General features: G+C 46.7%; 1 protein-coding gene across 1 annotated transcript in view; it reads left to right on the top strand.

The window, feature by feature from the left end:
• Window positions 1-22,054, top strand: part of SMPDL3A (sphingomyelin phosphodiesterase acid like 3A) — a 214,836-nt gene that overhangs the window by 53,196 nt on the left and 139,586 nt on the right. The window contains exons 4-5 of the mRNA XM_085611264.1: window positions 865-961; window positions 15,869-16,047. Of these exons, the coding sequence (XP_085467390.1) occupies window positions 865-961; window positions 15,869-16,047 (276 nt within the window). The remainder of the gene's footprint in view (window positions 1-864; window positions 962-15,868; window positions 16,048-22,054) is intronic.

Raw genomic sequence — 22,054 nt, 5'->3', positions numbered from 1 at the left:
CCCGGAGCTGTTGTTTTACTGCCATGAAGGTGGCTCACCTCCTCTGCACCTGAGCTGTGTAATCAGGGAAGAGAGAAACGGATACGTTTTGCACCTTAGGGCCGGGATGCTTGCCCAGTTCCCGCAGAATAGCATCTCTGTCTCTGAAGTTCATGACTCTGAACAGGAAGGGGCGAGGGCGCGCCCCAGTAAGGGGCCTGCGGGCATTTTGCATGATACCTTTTGTTTTACCATATTGTTCAGCATCACCATTTTAACAGTAGTTCGTACCATCAGGATATTAATATTTGTCATAGTTTAATTTGAGAACATTATTTCCTAACAAGGTTGTAATGAGGTCTATATGACTTTCCTGCATTTATTACCTGCAGCTCAATATAAACCCGAGTTACTGTCACCTTTGAAGGTGTTGTCCTCTGTATGTATTTGCAATTTACACCTCAATTGGCTTTTAGAATATACATCAAGTGGCTTCAGTGCAGTTTAACGGTATAGTGGGAAGTTTTGCCATGTTCCAGACGTGACTGTGTCCACCTGGAACTATTTCTATAAAAAGTTATCATACCGCTCAAGCAGATGCCAAGTTCTATTGAAGTTTAGAAAATGATATAGGATGGAAGTTCAATTGGGCTGCAGATAAGCAACTTTTAAAAAAAAGAGATATTTGAATAACATTGAAATATAGTCTTCTAGATTTAAAAGTAGCTCCCATTCAATGCAACCTTTTTCCATACCATTGTTGCTAAACGCTTTTCTTTGAGACAAAGACTGTTATTTATTTGTTTTGTTAAAAAGTATAGCTCAATACTTGTATCCTTTATTTTAGTCATCCACGATCGGAACTGAAAATGTTTCTTTTCACAGGATCAGCTGCCTGTGGTTAACAGTGAAATTTACTCTACTGTAGCAGACCTTTGGAGACCGTGGTTAACTGATGAAGCCATCACAACTTTAAGAAAAGGTAAGGCTAAACATTTTATAGTTTATTTAAACTACAATTTCTGGATTGCCATTGGTTATGGCCTGAAATGCTTGCATTGTGCTGTGTATTTGAACCTACATAGGCTAGAAGTGCTTAATTCCTATGACAAAAACCACCTGCTTCACGAGGTTTTGAGTTTAATGTGGATTGGTGGCCTTTCGCTTAGTGTGCTTACTTACATTTTGCTTGCATCCTTTCCACCAGGTGTAGAATTCCCTGCTGTCCTCTTCTAAGTTCCTCCGTGCCCCGCTCACATGTGCCCTTGTCTTGGAAAGTACTGCAGTGACTGGAACAGTTTGCTCAATGTCCCAGTCAGCGAACCAGAGAGCCAGCTTTTAAACAAAGAGAAGGGAGAGCAGTGAAGGGGGGGGGTAGTGTATTGTAGTGGTATTGATAAGGCACCCAAAGCATACGAGTATGTTCCTTGGTGCTGTGTAGAATCAAAACAGCACACTGCAGGCATGCATAATATAAAAGGGCGAGGTGTGTGGGCCTGAGCTACAAATAGTTGCTAGGCGGAACATGGAAATTACTAAACCAATTGTAAAGTGATCTCTTCAATCTATTGCCTTTCTTTTTTTAATTGAAAATATAACAGTTCAGGCACTTCAGCAGAAACATATGTAGTAGTGGGAGAAATACATTATTCATAGTCTAGCAGGTGCATGAACTTTCTTGTCATAAAAAAGCAATAATTTACCAGCGATAATTCACAATTACCACTGGACATACATCCTATGGAATATAATGACAACATCAGCAGTGGAGAATATGGGCCTGATTTTAAGGTTTGAATGATGGTACACCGTCCATCATTGTGGTGAAGGATATTTCCTTCGCCACCCTGATGGGCTACTGTCCACCAAATTTAGAGATGACTGCCAGTCCAGCTGTCATATCTGTACACTGAAATGAACTGCTGACATGGCTGTTCTTTTCAGTGGTAGGCCACTGTCGTTTTTGATGGTCTTTCGCTAAACATTCCCAAAGTATTTTTTTTTTTAAACAAACTCCCAAAGCAGAAATTTGTTTCTGAACAGCAAAACATAAAGACCGCCAAACCCTGGGAGTTTTCTTCCGGGTTGTGATTATTATTTTTATCTATCCCTCATCGCCACATTTTTTCTGGCAGTGATAGACAGAATAAAAAAGAAATAGAGTGGGTAGTGTAATGTCTTTACTCCAATCGACCCAACTTTGTCAGGTTGTCAGAGGCAGCTTTCTGTTGATATAGCCAACAGGGGCTCCTACGACAGAACACGTAAGGGCTACCCATCTCTAAATGAGGCAGGCGTGCCGAGGGTTTGACGAGCGGGTTTCGGATCTAAGGCAGCTCCTGACCTCCTTATCCAATGACTTTGCAGCCTGTCAGCAAAATCTGAGGCCACTTTAGGAGCTGGGAACCATTCCCGCCGAACACGGATGTAAGAGGTCATCTGGGTTTAGCATATCTGAGCTTGGGTTTCGGTGCTCAGCCTCTTTGGTATCATTCCCTGCAGGTAGAGGATCACCAGACGGATGCCGGAATCCTGATCCCCATCGCCGTCTAAAGTATAGGGTGAATGATCTGGATCCCTTAGGTTTGGAGAGTCGGGGCACTGGAGGGCCCTCCCAAGGTACCTGGGTCTTGGAACCCTGAGGGAGGAGGTTGGGAATCCATGAATGCCTTTACTAGGCACGTGAAGGAGTCTATGTCAACCCCTTGGGACAGACGTGGAGGGATGCCCTGGAGGTATATGGGCCTGTGGCCCAGCAAGGTCTTCCCTCGATTCAAGGGGTCTTTGGCTCTGAGCCAGGCGTTGTTGAATCTTCTTCTCCCAGGGCGCCACCACTTGCCTTGACAAAAATGGTGCTCTATAGGGAGGTAAGTGATATTGTCCTTGTTAAAATAATATTCGAACTCTTGCATAGCAGTAAAGAGAGTAAGCTTTCGGGTAAGACACAGGAAATAAATGAATTGGTGCAACCCAAATGTGTATACTTAATCCCAGCAAGGTTTAAGTCAGTGCACCACACTGCGGCCCCCAGGGGAAGTGAGGTCGACAGACCAGTCTTCCCCTGGGGAATTCGCGCGAGACTCAGGACAGGGGGTTTAGTCAGTTTTGGGGGTGGGGTCTTAGGAAGTGTTAAAAGGGGGCAGGAGAGGAAGCTCTTCCTCTTCCTGTCCCCAGCGCCTTAGGGAGGGTTAAGAAAAGTTTTTTGTTGTTGTTAGGCCTAGGTAGTTTTGGCCGGGTCTTGGGAGCTCTGCGCCAATGGTGTCCCGGTGTGCGGTAGGCCGGAGGGCTGTTGGCGGCCGTTGGTGAAGGGACCTCAGTGGCGGAATGGGATTGCCAGTGAAAGTCGGGAGAATGGCGGAGCCGGACGCGGCGGCCGTGCGTGCCGCCCTGCTGGTGCTAGGCCGGGCCGGGAGAACCGATCTCCTGCGGCCCGGCGTGCTTGATCAGGCGTGGGTCGGAAAGACCCGCACGCCGCGGTCTGCATCCGCCGGTGTGGCCGCAGCGGTGGTGGTGTGCCAGGACGAGCCACCGCCGCCTAAATCAGGTATGGCGGCGCGGGGGCGGGGAGGGTGGCAGGTGGCGGAAGCGGAGGCGGTGGAAGGGACGAAGGGGGGGAGACTGCAGGCATTGTGTGCTAGCGTGCAAGGGCACAGGGAGGTGCAGGTAGGCCCCAGTGATGCCCCCAGTGATGCCAGTGAGCTGGAAGGGGAGGGGGAGAATGAGGGTGAAGACCCGGCTGGAGAGGATTTTGCATTAGTATTGTCATGCAGTGATTCTGTCGGGGAGGAGGATGGGGGTTGGGGGGATCAGCCCATAAATCTGTCGGGGGGGTTTCAAGGTGGGAGCGGGGGGTGGGGGGGGCAAGGAGAATGGACCCTTGAAGGCGGCGTGTGCACAGGGGGTGAAGGTGGTGTCAGAAGGTGATGCCCCCGGCCCTTCCAGGGGCGGGGGGCCAGGCCTCAGTTCAGGGGAGGGTGGGCGATGGTCCGACAGGTGGGACAGCATGACATTGGAGGAGCGCATTCGCGACCAGCGGCGTATTATTGAAGAAACAGAGCTCAGGTGGCAGGTGCCGTGCGCTGCCACGGAGACGGGCTGGGGGGGGTTGCGCCAGGGGGGGTGTGCCCCCCGGTGCGGCCGGCTGAATTAGCGCCTGGGCGAGGCTAGGGCAGGGGGCATTCTAGGGCACCAGGCCAATGGGTCTGGGTGGATGAGGTAGGGACTGCCTTGACGTTGCAGAGACCTGATGGCGCTGGGGCCCCCTCAGGCTTTGACGGTCTGGGGGGGTTGTAAGCCAGCAGCGGAAGCTGGTAGAGGTAAGGGTGGGCCGGCGGGGTGCAAGACGGCCTCCAAACGCTGGGGCGAAGCAGCAGGGGGGTCCGCGTCGGCCTGCCCTCCATCGAGGGAGCGGGCATTGTCGGCGCCGGATTGCGAGTTTGTGCCTGGCATGAAAGGGAAGGGTGCAAAGAGAGTGGTGAGTGAGGTGCGGAAGGTGCCTGTTGAAGAGGTGCATGAGGAGCAATTGGACTATGATTCGGACTGTGATGAGTTGGAGGAAGGTAAGGTGCGTGAAGTGTTTGGGGGACGGGAGAAGGCGGCAACGGGACGGCTTGGTGTTTTACAGGCGCCGCAGGCCAGCAGCAGTGGGACCCGGAAGGAGAGCCTGAAGTCGTCAGTGGCCGGTGGACAAGAACGTGCGGTGCCTGTGAAGCTTGCAGGTGAGGGTGCATGGTGGGATGCGTGGGATGAAGGTGGCAGAGGGGGACGGAAGAAGGCCTGCTGGTCGGTGGGTGTTGGGGATGGGAGGCGGGAGCGCCGGCCAAGGTGGCAGAGACGGCGGGGGGGGGTAAACAGTTGGTGGGGGCTGGTGTTCAGACTGACAAGACGGGTGAGCAGAATGGGAAGGATGAATCGGGGAATAAACATCGCAAGAAGTTGACGTACATGGGCTTGGCTATGCCTTTGGGGTCGCATTTATCTGAGAAGATGAGGTCTAGGATTTAGAAGCACGAATACGTGGATGTTTTCAAGATGTTGCACGGGGAGATTCAGGCCAATGAGGGTTAGAAAGAGGAGGATTGGGAGTTGACTAGGCGGCCGAGAGTGCCGGTGAATATGGAGAATTGGACGTCGGCATTTTTGATCTACGCTAGCATATATTGTGAGAAGCACCTGGATAGGGCCATAGCGCTGCTGAAGTATATGGATATTATCCGCAAAGCCCAGATGCATTTCGGTGGCTTTGCATGGCTCAGTTACGACGAGGAGTTCAGGGCCAGGATCAGCGTTAACCCGGACAAGCCTTGGGGGGAGGTGGATCAGGAGCTTTGGGTACAATGGATGTCCTCCACGCAGTCGGTGGCATCTACACACACGGTGGGCTTCCGGTTTCTTATCATCCGTTTCAGCCACGTCCCGCCCACTCTGGGGTAGGGGGGGCAAGGTGTTTCAGGGGGAGGGGGGGCCAGACCTTTACCACAGGGACAACGGGACAGTCACCTAAACCCGGGGGGTTACCACAGGGGCCTGTTGGAATTTCAAAAAAGGTTTCTGCACTCAGCACCCTTGCAAATTCAAGCATGAGTGCTCCAAGTGCGGCGGACGCCACCCTGTCATGTAATGTTTCACGCTGGTCCCCCCCTCCGAGCAGTGGCGGATTACTAAAGGACGGGGGCAGGCTGGGCCAAAGGGCTCCTACGCCGGTTAATGTGGAGGCCATGGGTCCATGGCTCTCTAGATACCCGGATAGGGAGGCGGCGTTGAAGATTCATTGGGGTTTTGCTGAGGGGTTTCGTGTGGGTTATCGGGGTCCTAGAAAGCGGAGATGGGCGGAGAACTTGAGGTCAGCGAAAGAATTGCCGGGGGTGGTGGAAGCAAAATTGAGGAAGGAGGTGCTGGAGGGCAGGATCGCGGCTCCTTTTGACACATGGCTGATGCCGGATCTCATTATCTCCCCGCTGGGGGTGGTGCCCAAGAAGGAGCAGGGGGAGTTTCGATTGATCCATCATTTTTCTTGGCCGGAGGGGACATCAGGGAATGATTTCATTGCGGTGGAGGATTCCAAGGTGTTGTATGCGTCAGTTGACAATGCGATCGGCTTGGTGCAGGCGTGCGGCCGGGGGGCGGAATTGGCAAAGTGTGACATCAAATCGGCGTTTAGCCTCCTTCCCATTCATCCGGCGGATTTCTCATTGTTGGGGATGCAATTCGGGGGGGGCAATTTTTGTTGATAAGGTCTTGCCCATGGGCTGCGCGATTTCCTGTGCTCTGTTTGAAACTTTCAGTTCCTTTCTGCAGTTGGCTTTCACAGACAGGAGTGGGCACCATTGGTGTCTCACTGCTTGGATGATTTTTTGTTTGTGGGAAGAGGCCAGACGGGGGAATGTGAGAAGGCTCTTGGGCAGTTTCAGTGACTGGCCCGTGATTTTGGGGTCCCTTTGACGTCAGAGAAGACGGCTGGGCCAAGCTGTTGTCTGACATTCCTGGGTATCCAGCTGGACTCCGTGCCATGGTCGGCACTTTTACCTGAGCAGAAGGTGGTGGAGATGCAAGAATTTTTGCTGCGCGTGATGGGGAAACGGAGGATTGATTTGCGGACGGTGCAGCGGCTCTTGGGTTTGTTGAACTTTGCGTGTCGAGTGGTGCGGGCCAGGAGGACCTTTTGCCGACGTTTTGGCATGGCTATGTCTGGGGCGGTGCTCCCTCAGTCAGGATTTCGATGGGGGTGCGGGCGGACTTAAGGATTTGGCATTGTTTTCTGGCTGACTTCAATGGTGTGTCTTTGGATTTCGTGGATGACAGGATGGTGTGGCAGGTGCAGATTTTTTCGGACGCTGCTGGCACTAAAGGGTTCGGTGTTTTCTGGGACGGGAGTTGGTGTGCGGAGCAGTGGCCGGAGCACTGGTTGAAGCAGGGCAGGAGCATTGCGTTTCTGGAATTTTTTCCTTTGCTGGTGGCACTGGAAGTATGGGGCCTGGAGTTTCAGAACAGATAGGTCTTATTTCATGTGGACAACAGGACGGTGGTTGACCTGGTAAACAATCGGAAAGCGAGGGACCTGCGAGTGCTGCGCTTGCTGCAAAGTTTTATGCTGCTATGTTTGCGATTCAATGTGCTGTTTCGCGCGCAACATGTCCCAGGCGCAAGCAATGACATTGCGGATACATTGTCTCGTTCGCAGTGGCAGCGTTTCAGGAGACTGGAGCCGGGAGCGGTAGGCTTGCAAGACCAAGGTGCCGGAGGGTATCTGGTCCTGGGGGGACTGAGAGTAGTGGGCCTGGTAGAGAAGTCTATAGCTGATTCCACAAGGCGCTCTTACCGCTTGGCATGGTCTGAATTCGGCACGTTTCTGGGATGGACCAGTGTGACATGGCGTATGTCCAGGAGCAGCTGTGAACAGGGAGTTGTGCACTTTGTTTTGGTTTGCATGGACAGAGGTTTGTCGCAGGTTACTATTGCAGGGAAATTGGCGGGGATTTCTTTTTATAGCATGATGTATTTGGGGTTTGACCCAGCTAAAAGTGAGTTGTTGAGCAGAATGTTGAAAGGCTGGGGAAAAGAGAGGGGGAGGTTGGGGGAGAGGCCCTGAGGGAGGCAATCACATTTGATTTGTTGGTTGTATTGTTGGCAGAGTTGCCGCAGTGTTGTTACGATGTTTTCGAGTTGGCTTTGTTCCGCTTGTGGATGATTTGGATGTTTTTTGGGGCTTTTCGGGTGTCTGAGGATGTGAGGTTGGATGGGTCACATTTGGGTATCTGGTTGGGTCATTCCAAGATGGACCAGGTGGGGAGAGGCAAATGGGTGTGGTTGTGTGAGAGTGGTTGTGCAGGGGCTTGCCCGGTACGGGAGTGGAGTGCGTTTTGTCAGCAGGCATGAACGTCGGTAGGGGAAATTTTTTGCCATGCCTCTAAACGGCAGGTGACAGCGTTTCAACTGCTGGCAGTGTTGTGAATGGCATTGAGACGAATAGGTAGGACCCTGCAAAATATGGGACTCATTCTTTTCGGATTGGCGCGGCAACAGCAGCAGCCCGGCTGGGGTGGTCTTGGGATAAGATTAGGCGGATTGGGAGGTGGAGGTCTCGTTGTTGTGAGCGTTATGTGCGTAAATGACAGCTGGCGTGCACGTTGGGGTAGGCGTTGGGGCTGCTGGAGCGGTGGTGGTTTGGTTCGTTTCTATTAATCTCTTTTTCTTTCGTAAGTTGCGTTGTGGGTCCAGGAGCTAAGACGGTTGCCTGGATTGTCGGACATTCTTTTGTTCATTCGGCATCAAAATACGCGGACAGGCAGGTGTTCGGTCGTAGCCTTGGCCTGCGTAGCAGCCACCATGAGGTACACTGGTGGGGCAAGAGCGGGATGCGCTAGGGAGCCTTGTTACCCTGGCTGACAAAAAAGGTGTCTCAGAGGGGCTGCCCGGACATGCTTGTTATCCACTTATGGGGAAATGACTTGGTGAAACAATCCGGGGTGTCTCTCCTACATTTGATGCAATGGGACTTGGAAGCCATGCGAAGCAATCTGGCTGGCGCCTGTATTGTGTGGACTGAATTCATACCGCGCCGGATCTGGCGGGGGCCGTTGAAGCCCGCAGATGTCGAAAGAGCAAGGCGAAAGCTGAATAGGGCCATGAGAGTTTTTTGTGGTTACAATGGTATCAAAGTTATTGCTCACATATGGTTGCGGCTCGAGGAGCCCCTTCTTTTTCGCGACGAGGGAGTGCACCTTTCGTACATGGGTAATGCCTATTACATGATGGAATTGAGGGATGTCATCGGCAAATTGTGGAATGAGTCCATTTGTTGTAGACGGATTTGAGGACGAAAGGTGCACTCGAGCTGTGTGGGGCAGGTAACCGCCCTACGGGGGTTTACTAGTTGGCGGCACTTGGGGGGCGGGGGGGGGGGTCCATGACGGGCATACTCACCCTTCCGGGGAGGGGGATACAGGTGTAAGGTGGGGGTGCGTCATGCAGGAGTGTGATGGCTGGAGATGATGGAGGAGGTTGAAAGAGAAGTGAGGAAGCGAATGGGATAAGTGAAGAGGTCGCTGGGTGATGTGGGAGTGAGTAATTGGAGTGTGGGAGTGAATGGAGGGATGAGAGACATGAGGTTGGGGATTGTTGGGGGTTATTGATGTTGTGTTATATGTTGTTCAACCCTGTCCTGATAAATGGCCTTTTACGCTAAACTAACAGCGTGGAGTGGTTATTGCGCGATGCGGCCCCCAGTGGAAGTGAGGTCGACAGACCAGTCTTCCCCTGGGGAATTCGCGCGAGACTCAGGACAGGGGGGTTAGTCAGTTTTGGGGGTGGGGTCTTAGGAAGGGTTAAAAGGGGCAGGAGAGGAAGCTCTTCCTCTTCCTGTCCCCAGCACCTTAGGGAGGGTTATGAAAAGTTTTTTGTTGTCCACCCTCCCACCCTACTTGTTCTAGGAGTGGGTAAGGGGTGTAATTGAATAAAGCGTGCCAGTTTAGGACGGGTTGAGGTGATGCGTTGGAGGTATTTGGGAGGGGGGGAGTCCATGAGGGGCATACTCACCCTTCCGGGGAGGGGGATACAGGTGTAAGGTGGGGGTGCGTCATGCAGGAGTGCGATGGCTGGAGATGATGGAGGAGGTTGAAAGAGAAGTGAGGAAGCAAATGGGATAAGTGAAGAGGTCGCCGGGTGATGTGGGAGTGAGTAATTGGAGTGTGGGAGTGAATGGAGGGATGAGAGACATGAGGTTGGGGATTGTTGGGGGTTATTGATGTTGTGTTATATGTTGTTCAACCCTGTCCTAATAAATGGCCTTTTACGCTAAACCAACAGCGTGGAGTGGTTATTGCGCGAAGCGCTGGGACTAGCACTCTCTTTATTTGTGTAGGAAACTGAGTAAACTGCCTGGGCAAGTCCCACGTTTAAGGCATTAAATTAAGTCTTACCCTCCGACCAGCTGTTCAGCTCCAGGCAGCGACTCTCGTAAATGCACAGAAAATGTATAATTGGAGGTAATACAACCCGATTGGTAGTCCGGCCAGACACACTTCACCAAGCCTAAAGGATCAGGTGAAAATGACGCACCGGCCGTGCGAGGGGTAGAGACGCGTGGAGCACATAAATTGTAAATGCGTGGGCCTCCTAGGGGCTGGATGACCGCACCGCGCTGAGAGCCTGGTAATATGAAAGCTGCCGCAAAGGAACGAGAAACATCCCTGCGGCCGCGCTGAAAGTGAAAATCAATGTAAGCAAGCGATGCAGCTAGGAAACACTTATTACGATCTGTGATCAGATGGACAATGCCTAAATGTCAAAATAAAGCATTAGCCCCTAGAGATATAGTCTCAGAATCACACAGAGAGAAGTACACATATCAAATGCTGCTGGAACAGCAAAGAAAGAGGAGGATAGAATGTCCTTGTGGAATGTTGCGAGGACAGACTCCCCTCTGATTGGATTAATTGTTTCACCTTCTTTTGTTTCCGAAGAAATTATGAGAAATATAGGTTAATGTTGATACATACTTTTAATGGCTGCTGTTTAATAAAAGGGAAGGATGTTAAAGCCTTATCTTCGTCTCCAGTCCTGACACAGAATTGTGTGTTGATGTGCCAGGCAGTGAGCTTCCTACCCACTTTTATACTTATGAAGGTGGATGCTTACTTTTTTTCAATTGAGTACCCACCAGGTTTTAGTAAGAATGCCAACAAACACTTCGCACACAAAGCCTCAAAGAATTCCTTAAAACTCAAATTCTTACAAATGCTGCTGCCTGCAGAATGGAGAGCACAAAACAGACCTACTATTTGGGTTTGAAATATTCATTAACAGCATACAGGTTTCTAAAAACTCAAAGAGTTTCTATGGCTGAAAACTTAACATCATATCTTCGTACTCTTTCAGAGTCAATGTCACCATTACCATTTGCAGTAATGACAAGTTAATGATATAAGCCCAAAATGATAACCTCTAAACACTAATGATAACATTGCCCCCCTCCTTCCTAAAAGAGAGATAACTAAGAATATTACAGAAACCTTGTTTGTTAACAGTGGTCGTTCGCCTACAACAGATTCCACACACAACTCCTTTTGCCTCATTTCAGTTTGCTACCTAGATGGACCTTCACATTTAACTTCTCCAATCACAGTGATCAAAATGGAATGCAAGGGGATGCAAGAAGACCTTCTTTCCAGACATAAGGACACTTGCCCATTAACAGATTCTTCTTATGATATAAAAACAATAGTCTGCTGTAAAGTAGATGAGGACCCCACCTTAACATCTACAACAAACCAGATGAGTCGACGTACTAAAAGCAATCTAAAAAGAGAGACTACAGACTCGAACTACACAACCCCTTTCCACCAAATAGTGAACAGACCATTTGGGGAAAAAATCTAATAAAAGACAAAGAAGAGAGCCCTATCATAAAGACAATACACCAGGGATCAACAGAAACTAACACGAATTCACAAAAAAAGACTGAGTGTGAGATTGAAAAGGAAATGTATCTAGCAAACCCCTCAACACTAAGGGGCCGATTCTGATGTCGGACGGACTCAGGTCCATCCGACATCGGTCAGGAGCCGTACCCAACCGCCCTGCAAGTACGATGCAACCGAACCCTGTTCGGTCGCACTCGTATACTTCACAATGGGAGCATGCATTCCAAGCGGAATGCATGCTTGCATTGTGAAAAGCAGGGGTGCCGTTCATCCCTGCACCCTGTGGCCGGCACCCCAAAGTGCCTGCCACCGGGTGCAAGGATCAACAGAGTGGAAAACTGCCATCGTACTCCCTTGGTCGTAAAGAGACGGCCGGGGGAGTACTGAAGGATTTCTGGATGGCGGACGGGCTCTCCGAGCCCGTCAGAGGCCATCTGGAAATCCGAGTTGGATTCCTTGCTGACCGAGCCCATCAGAATGGCTCGGTCGGAAAGGAATCCTGCTGGCACGTTCCGATTCTGGAAATCGGAATTTGGCCCTAACTATTTCAATTCAGAAGCCCACAACTTATCTTTCACAGTTGAGTTTCTTCTACCACTGCTGATCTCTCACCGCCGGCCTCAAACTCACCTGCTCCTTGCCCAATCTAGTTACATGGTCATCCCACTTAAAAACACAGTCTATACTTGCTATCAACCACTCAACATAAGATCCAAATTGTGCTTCAACTAAGGACACAGACAAGAATGATCTAAATAGCCTCTACATTCTAACAACATTGAAGGCCTGGTGAGATCCTGCAATTCCAAAATGTTATACAATATGTCAACGATTGTGAACCACACCACAGAGCCACAATGAAATGGTATCTACTGAGGCAATTAAATAGATAACAAAACCTCACCACTTTAGACCTTCCATCTTCACCCCTAAGATACCCTTCATTCAAGTGTGGATTAGTGGCAAAACATCAACTGTAGAGCTTAGATCTGATTAGAGACTATAAGCAAGATCTTAAAGATCTTGACTGAATGAAACCTCGCAGGGGCAGAAGCAGCAATAATGCATAAATACCAACCTTAAATCAAGACCCCGAAAACTGAACATTTTCCCACCTGCCAGAGTCTATAGGTGTAAGTACTGTGAAACCTAAATCACAAACAATCAACTGAATCTACAACCCCTGTGGCAATGCTGTTTTCATGAAGTATCTTACTGAATTAATTATGGCCAAAAGAGCTCCTAAATAGCAGAACGCATTCCTTGGTGACTTCAGCTTGGTAAATGAGAAATCTGAGCTGTTTCTTTAGTATCCTGCTTCCTAGTCAACGACATTACACAAATGTACTTAACTCCTACCCACATAAAGAACGCCATACTTTGTCTCCTTATCACTTCTGATGAGATGATTAAGACAGAGAACCACCAATTCCAGTAGACTGGTTGGAGCACCACCTGTTACCCTTCAGTCTTCACTCTTTCCTCCTCCAAACTCATTTCTAAACAAACGAAAAGACCCAAACAATGAACTAGAAACAGCCTAGAAGACTTGGTCTCCTTTTCTCTACAAACTACCTGCAGGACAATGAAAACAACATGCTCACATACCTATACACTAAAATCATGTGTAGCATTATTGAAAACCTATCACTAAAGTTTAAAATGTAAAAATCAAAAAATCACCTCAGTTGTGCTCAAAAGACCTTAACGGAACAAAATAAGCTCTGAAAACTATAGAACAGTTTTGCTGTCAACACCGAACATCAAAGAAAAGGACCTAGTAAACCTACCTAAGAAAGGAAAACCAACCTTAATTGGAATGGAAATAAATCAAACCAAAAACGTTTTGAGACTATGAAAGAACAGACTAACCACCACTCACTTCAACCATATTCAGAATACTGAAAGAGTTAGAAAAATCCTGAAACCCCTCTAGAAAAAGTTGTCAAAATTAAACTCTCTTGCAAAACAATAAAGAAATGTCTTGAAGGATAGCCATCCACAAAAACCTAACACTGCCTGGTCAAACTTCAAGAAGGTCTCACACACTGAAATCTTTAGGGCATTAGGCTACACCTGACCATCATCACACTTTTGGAACCTTTGTTAAAAGTCCTACAGTATTACGCCATCCGGGACCAACCTTAAAAACATCATATCATCATGAAAGATCATTCCTGACAGTCTCAAAATAGAGGTAGTTACTCCCCTCTTAAAGAAAACAAGAGCAGACACAAATGGGCTGAGCAACTTTCTACCAGTCGCAAACCTCCCCTTTTTAGCAAGCGTTTTAGAAAGTTGTGTAGCTTCACAGCTCAGCCAGTTCATGATGGATAACAATCTGCTGGATGTATACCAAGCAGGCTGCAGCACAGAATCACCTATTCTACAAATAGTTGATGATTCTCTTAGCATACTAGACACAGGTGACTCTCTTCTCCTTATCCTCGACCTTTCTGCAGCTTTTAACATGGTAACCCATCCACCTTCCTGAACACTCTAAAAGATAAAAAGATGGAAGAGGCATAGAATGCACTCTTCTGAAATTATTTTCTCCTTTATGGAAAACATAGGGTAAAACTTATCTCCAACTCGCTATGAAACACCTCTCAGCTCGCACAAAAAGTACCCCAAGGCCCTATCCTATGACCAACAATTGCCACCTATATATGGAACTCTTGGTTGCCGTGTTCAAGAAGTATAAAATGTCATACCATTTTTACCCTGAAAATACTCAGCTCTTCATGTCAATTTCTTGCAAGGATACATCAGATTCTTGGTGCACAATCTCAAAGAAATTCAGTCCTTGATTTCTCAACATCACCTTAAAATCAAGCCCCGTGAGACTGCATTTCAACAAATCTACCTGATGGCTCTACCCTTCAGACTGTTCAATTCGTTTGCAGCAATGGATCAGCAACTGCACCTTTATAGAACATAACATAGAAATTGAAGTGTGTGCATATCTCTTGGACTCTTAATAGCTAAAAATCTCAAACTAGAATCTCACATAAAAACCCTAGCTAAAGAAGCATATGACTACTGAGAATTATCGAAAACCTACTTCCTGAAGAAGACTTCAAACAAGTGAGCTGATTTCTCACACTATCAAGACTGGACTATGGCAACTTCCTTCTATATGGAATGGCCAAACTTCACTTGGCACTTCTCAAGGCAACATATCATACAGTGGCCTGGTTCGTTTCTGGGGCCAGGAAATATGGTCACTTAACCTCCCCCACTCACTTTTACCACACTAAGGTGGCTGCAGTTGAAAGCAAGGAGCCAATTAAAACCATCATGGACCAGCTATAAAGCTGTCCACAAAGGCACCCTAAACTATCTGGACCAAAGTCTTAACATATCTGGCAGTCAGCGCACTCTTCGAAGCCCAGAAACTCTATTGCTAAAAAAAAACCATCATTCAAGAAACAAAAATCTAAGAAAACAGTCATTCTCGGGAAGCACCCCTGAGATCGGAAACTCATTACTGCCCTCAATCAGAAGTCGGACCTACTTCAAAGCCTCCAGAAAATAATTTCAGACAGCTAAATGGGTCTGGTTTGCTCAGCAGAAACTGCTAAATAAGTAGCCAGGGACTATTCAGGGCCCCAAGACAACTCCAGGCTAGAGATTTATATCAGGGGAGAAAAGAGGCTTCAAATTCTAAAATATTTACTGGATAGTTGTGATTTAGTAGCAACTATGAAGAACAGGTATCAGCATTTGGCAAGCTTTCAATGTTTTCTTTTCCCTCTATGGAGAAGTTCTAGTTGACCAGTAACCACTGGTTTCTTCTGGATCCAGTGGTGAGATGGGTGCAGTTGGGCATTGAAGGTAGTAAATGAATTTCTCCTTTTAATTAGCAATTTAGATATCAGAGAGGAGCAGTGAGGTAATGAAATCAGAAATGTTTGAGAGCTTTCACCACTCCCAGCCAGCACTGAGGTTTTGTGGCCTTCAAGAACTGTGAAAGCCTTGCAGTTCCTTATTTTCCAGGATGGCTGTTGAAATTGGTAACTGTGAAATCTTTATGGCTTTGAGTAATAAATACATGTGTATGGCTGCAGAACATAGACTGTGTCTTTTGGTAACTCTGCTTACTTTAGCTCCAACAATTTGCTTTTAGTTTTACTGTGTGGTCATCAAATGTACTACCAGCATGGGTATTGCCTCTCTTCGCAAATGCCACTAAGTATAAATGAATTGTGTCTTTTTCCTGTGCTTGATTTGTTAAGTGTTGGACCTCGCAAAATTTCTCACTTTTTAAAATTGTTTTGGTGAAAAAATAAAACCTGTTTGCTCTTCATCACGGAGTTGAGAGAAATGTGTTTCTATCATCTGTGGAATCCAGTTGTTATCTTAGACATTCCTATCCTGAAGGCAGGCGATGTGATCCCTGAGTATGATATTGATATCTTTAACCTTCCCTGGATTTTAATATTTTTTGGTATATGCTTTTATTGCAGGTGGCTACTACTCCCAGATTTACAAATCCACCTTGCAGGGAAATCCTTTACGAATCATCAGCCTAAATACTGTCTTGTACTACAGTCCTAACAATGTGACTGTGAACATGACGGACCCAGGCAACCAGCTGGAATGGCTTGAGGATACTCTAGAATATTCACGCCAAAAGATGGAAATGGTAATTCTTTTACGTTTTAGCGTATGATAGTACGGACGGTCACTAGTGGGCCTAGAAATTGCTATAGATCTTCTACAACAAAAGTGGCTTCTAACACACAAATTACCAAAATACATCACACTGTCCTTGACTCACAACTTTCTGTTCTTTTGCAAACAATTCTGCCATTGCATTGCTGTGCATGCATGTTGTAGTATCTATATTTGGGAGGGAGATATTGGGCCCTATGTTGGTTCGAATGAAGGGGGTGGCTTGGAGGAAGTCTAAGGGCTAGATTTCTAAAAAAAGACACACAACGTAGCGCGGCACCCAAAGACGCTGCGCTGCTTTGCGTGACAGGGAGGGAGCAGAAGAGCGCCATATCTACAGAGATATGACATATCAGAAAAGGATTACTTGGGGAGAGAACCCTGGCCCACCACTGAAGTGAGGGTCACTGACATGGAAATGTTTAGCAAGGCTTAGTTATCTTAGGTGCTTCAATAGTAGCATCTCACACATTTTCACATTAAATAGGAGTGTAAAGAATGTGTATTACTTTCAAACATCTCTACAGGTAGTGTAGACCTACATCGTTAGATTTTTAACAAGATGTATATAAGTCAGGCCCAACTTTCCTACTCCACCAGATGTAAGATAAATTATTAAAAGGGCAGAAAAGCAACCCAAGAATGATGGCTGAATGGCACACCTATTTACTTTTGACAACTATGCTAAAGGTAGCTCATTTTTGAAAATGGCAATCAGCACCCTCAATAAGCCTATTGTGGGCAAACTATGGAACATTTATGTGGAAAAGTTCACAGCTCTGATATATTATAGACCACAACAATTCAGTTATATCTCTCCTGAGGCGGAAGCCGGGGGCTCTATCTTTCCCTTTCGTTACTTTGTACGAAAAAGATCGAATTTTGTTGTGCAGCGATTTTAAAAAACTTGTGAACATTTTAACTTGCCATTTTTAAGATAGCTAAGAGACCGGACACTCGTGTGCGCGATATTAGTCGCAACGAGGCTCCTTGTACCCGATCCTTCACTCCCGGGTCAGCCGATTAAGGTGCTGACGCCGCGGGGTCAAAGGGCGCTAGCCGCCATCTTACCGGGACAAAACAGGTTGCGGTCCAGCTCTAGGATGCTTCCCGCCCTCCTCTGCATAGTATAAATTTCCATGCCTTCCCGTCCGCGCAGCGGGCGGGCGCGCCGTCAGCGTGCCGAAGGCGCGCCAAAGGCAAGCCCGTCTGCGCCCGTCCGCGCCGGGTTCGGGCCGTGGGCCAGAACCCCTGGTTTAACCACGCAAGGGGCCCGGATTACCTATTCCTCAGACTCCTTGTTCCAGCTCAGACCACACCACTATGATCAGATCACTACAGACCACTATGATCCTGAGTTTGTGATTGGAGATGCTATCATCATATGTCCAGAATGTAAGTGCATCCCACCATTTATAAATAAATCAAGATATGGAAAGGCTGGAAATGAAACCAAAAATATTGTTGTGGCATTAATTAATGCGCGTTCAGCTGGTAGGCATAGACAAGAAATAGCGGACTTAATCCAGGACAATAATAAAGATATTTTATTTATGACAGAAACTTGGTTGGACGATACCTCTGACCCGGATTTAGTGATTGCAGTCCCACCGGATTTCTCCATCCAGAGATTGGACAGGCGGAGAAAGAAAGGGGGTGGCGTAGCAATAATATCCCGGTCTGTGTTTCCTATAAGAACTAATCCTATTCACTCCTCGTCCTGTGAAGCTTTACATTTTAATATCCTGCTTACACCTACATTTAATCTCAAAGACATACTTATATACCGGCCACCGGGCCCCCGCAATGATTTTCTGTCTAATTTTAGCTCACTGCTGGAAACCCTAGCTATTGAAGACTCCTGTATGATACTAGGGGATTGGAATTTCCATTTAGATAAAACTGACGATATAGACACGCAAACGCTACTGGCAGATCTGGATGCCTTTGGCTTCTCTCTTGAGATTACCACATCCACACACGAGGCTGGCCACACGCTGGATGCTATTTCCTCTAATATCAATGGGCTAAGAATCTCGGATATTCTGCTACTTACGTGGTCCGACCATCTTGCCATATTGGCCGGGATTATCATCAATTCTGTACATTGTAGGAAGCACGTGCCCAGAAATCAAGAGTACTTTAAAATTTGGAAAGATTTAGACTATGTCGCTTTTAAAGAGCACTTAGAAAGCTCACGTCCTAAGATTTCCCCAGAAGCCAATACAGCTGGCAATCAGTACACCTCCTGGAATCTATATCAAAAAATAGGACGACACCATCTGCCCCATGGTTTAACGAGGAATTAAGAATAAAAAAGCAGCAATGCAGAACTCAGGAACGTTGCTGGCGTAGATCCTATGACACTGAGATCAGAAGGAAATATAAAGACACTTTACACTGTTATAAAAAAATGATCAACGAGGCGAAGAAAAAAGTTCTATGCACAACAAATAGAGAATGCTAAGAACTCGAGCAAACAATTGTTTGGAGTAGTACAGCAGTTGGCAGGTAAAGTGGTAGATCTAGTCCCCCTCTCCTCGCAGAGCTTGTGCGACTCTCTAGCTCAATTCTTTTTTACTAAAGTAAATGATATCTATGTAGAATTCGCATCCAGGGATAATGTAGACAACAATGTTTCTAATCATGGGCGGCTGAACTGCTCCTTAGACCAATTTAAAGATATAGATACCGCACACATGAGGACCATCATACAGCAGATAAAATCGGGATCGGCATTGGATCCCTGCCCTCCAAAAATTCTTCTCCAAGTCTTGGAAACGATTATAGAGACTGTCACCTTAGTCTGTAATACTGTATTTAAAACAGGTACCTACCCAGATAGCCTAAAAAACACAACAATTAAACCTCTTCTTAAGAAACCCTCTTTGGACAAAGAGGAGCTTAAGAATTACAGACCTATTGCTGGACTACCATTCCTGGCAAAAGTGTTCGAGAAGACTATAAATTCCCAGCTGGCAGAATATATAGAACAACATAAATTGCTGGACGACACACAATTTGGCTTCCGTAAGCTTCATGGCACGGAGACGGCCTTGATTAAAGCCGCAGACGACATTAGAGTCATCAAAGACCAAGGTGGGACAGCAGTATTAATACTGCTGGACCTCTCGGCGGCCTTCGACACGGTCAATCATTCCATCTTGATTGACCGTGTCGGAAATCTAGGCATTCAAGCAAAAGCCAAGGATCTGCTCGCCTCCTTCTTATCAGGCAGAACATAGGCGGTAACACTAGGCCCTTTTAAATCTGCAAATCTGGCGTTACCTTGTGGGGTTCCGCAGGGCTCATGCCTAAGTCCGACACTTTTTAATATCTATGTGTCGGACTTAGCTAGGGTGATTAAACATCACCGGATGAGCCTGACCTCTTATGCGGATGATACCCAGCTTGTGCTTGCCATTAAGAACGATGGGGAGGAGGTAGCGGCAAGGTTCCAGGATGGTATGCTGGCAATCAGAGATTGGATGGCAGAGAATTGCCTGAAATTAAATTCTGAGAAGACCGAGGTGATCATCTTTGGGAAACTTTCCCCAGGGTGGTCATCCGTCTGGTGGCCTCCATCCATGGGAACGCTGCCGACTCCGGTATCTAAAATTAGGAACCTAGGTATCATCTTCGATGATAAACTTAATTTCGCCTCTCATGCAAATCAGATGGCCTCAACTGCATTTCAGAAATTAAGGATTATTAAAAAAGTCATTCCGTTCCTACCTGATAATGCGGCTAAAACAGTGGTGAGCACTTTAGTTCTCTCATCTTTAGACTACTGTAATGGCCTTTTTGCAAATGCTCAAACATGGGTGATAGCGAAAATGCAGTCAATCCAGAATGCAGCGGCAAGATTGCTTTCTAAAACCCCCAAATTTGCTTCTATTAGTCAAACCATCAGGGATTATCATTGGCTTACAATTAGGAATAGGATCAAATTTAAGACCTTATGTCTTACTTTCAAAGCCCTAAACAAGCAAGGCCCACAAGTTCTTCAAGATCAACTAACCTTATATCAACCCACCAGATCCCTAAGATCTGTGACTAGTTTACAAATCACTGTCCCACGTACAAAAACTGTGTCTTGGGGAGACAGACGTTTTGTGGTATCAGCAGCTAGAATGTGGAATATGTTACCACCACACATCAAACGAAGTCACACTCTCCTTCAGTTCAGGAAATTACTGAAAACTTGGTTATTTAACCAATAATCATGCCTACTGTATCTGCTATACATCCCTTCTGATTATTGCTGAAAGTCATAGCGCCAAGACGCCTACGGGCAAACGTTGCGCTTAATAAATTGTAAAAATAAATAAATAAATTAATTAAGCAATCATTTAAGACCTATATGAAAATTCAAAAACCTAATATGGAGGGTACTGATTATAGGCCAGAAAAATTAGATTTCTCACTTGTGTTATTTCAGTCAGTCAGTCAAATAGCTTTATTTCGATATAAATATCACAAAAGCATCACAATTCATCAATATAAAAAGGAGAAAAGTACAGCCTATTAAAATTGATAACATATAGCAATACAATATTTTAAAACAATCGATATATAAAGCTATTTGCTCCTAATTTAAAGATTTCATTTTTAATTAATGTGATAAAAACAGTAAAACATAGTTAAAAGTGGAGGGTTTGTGGTTCCGTATCGGGGACAGAGTATAGCATTTCAGGTTACATTTGTCCTCCCCATTAGTACCACTGTACATGCTCACAGGGATTCTGGATCAAGATCTGCTCACCCTTCATATAGCCCTGAGCCTGATTAACCAGGCACGACCCGGGAACTTGGCAACTCCGCAAACAAAAAGGGTTCTCGGATCAGATTTTAATATGTGTAAGGCAACTCGATGGTCAGAGTGCCTAGTTGTTTGCAGATTGGCGCAAGCCACCTTGACCTAGCGTTTGCATACCCTGGGCACATAAGATGTGCAACACTCTCTTTAGAAGTCCCACAGGAAGGGCATTCTTCAGTAGTCTGATGAGGTGGGCGCCACTTCGCGGTGAATTTGTGGACTGGAAGTGAGCCAAATCTGAATTGGGTATATAATGCGCTATCCCTTCGGATCTGAATTGTATCCAAGTAAGGTTTGAGGCCTCTAGATTGTTTGTGCTGGAATAATTCTTCCGTAAGCCTTCCCATGATTGGGTTATTGAGGTCTCTGGCGTCTATTCAGTTCCCATTAGATGTGTTTGAGTTCTACCTTATTTGGTGGATTTTCAGTGTCCCAGGATTCCTTAAGGCCAAGTGTTATCATTAGTGCCTTAACATTGGAAATCCATTTAATCCCCTTGTTGGTATCCATACTCATTACTTCTGCGAATGCCTCTGCATAGTTAGCAAGTCCCAGGGTACTCCTAAGGCGAGCCCAATAAAGGAGTGGGTGAAGTTTGGCCAGATCTTTGAAATGGCGCCTGCCCAGGTGGTATAACAAATGGGTTAGAGGGGCGCCCTGAGGTAACATGATCAGGTCCCTAAAGAACTTGTATTCTGACCTACTAATCTCATCGAGATTGTCAAAACCCCATAGCTCGGCTCCATACAGAGCCGAGCTAACTGCCTTGGCTCTATACACAGTGAGTGCCGGGGCAACAGGTCTGCTAAATGATGAGCGATGTTCTTTGCTCAATGCCCCAGCAGTGCGTTTGTGATTCAGGAGCATTTTATCGAGATGGGGTCTCCACTGCGCTTTTTCTGAAAGACGTATCCCAAGGTAATCAAAGGTGGTGACTCTCTAGGTGTGTCCCATCTAAAGTGATGTTATTCCTGTACGTTTTGTGGGATTGAATGTCATGAATTTTGTTTTACATATATTTATGATCAACCCCCGGATGTTACAAAAAAGTTGGAACCTGTTCAGGAATTTTTGCAGGCCTACTGGGGTCTTAGAGATCAGAAATGTGTCATCAGCAAATAGGAGAGTCGGTACCTTGTTACCTGCCAGGGCCGGGGCA

This window comes from Triturus cristatus, chromosome 6, assembly GCF_964204655.1.
Source record: "Triturus cristatus chromosome 6, aTriCri1.1, whole genome shotgun sequence".
NCBI classification, from domain to species: Eukaryota; Metazoa; Chordata; class Amphibia; order Caudata; family Salamandridae; genus Triturus; species Triturus cristatus.
This window is presented reverse-complemented; position numbering and strand designations above follow the sequence as displayed.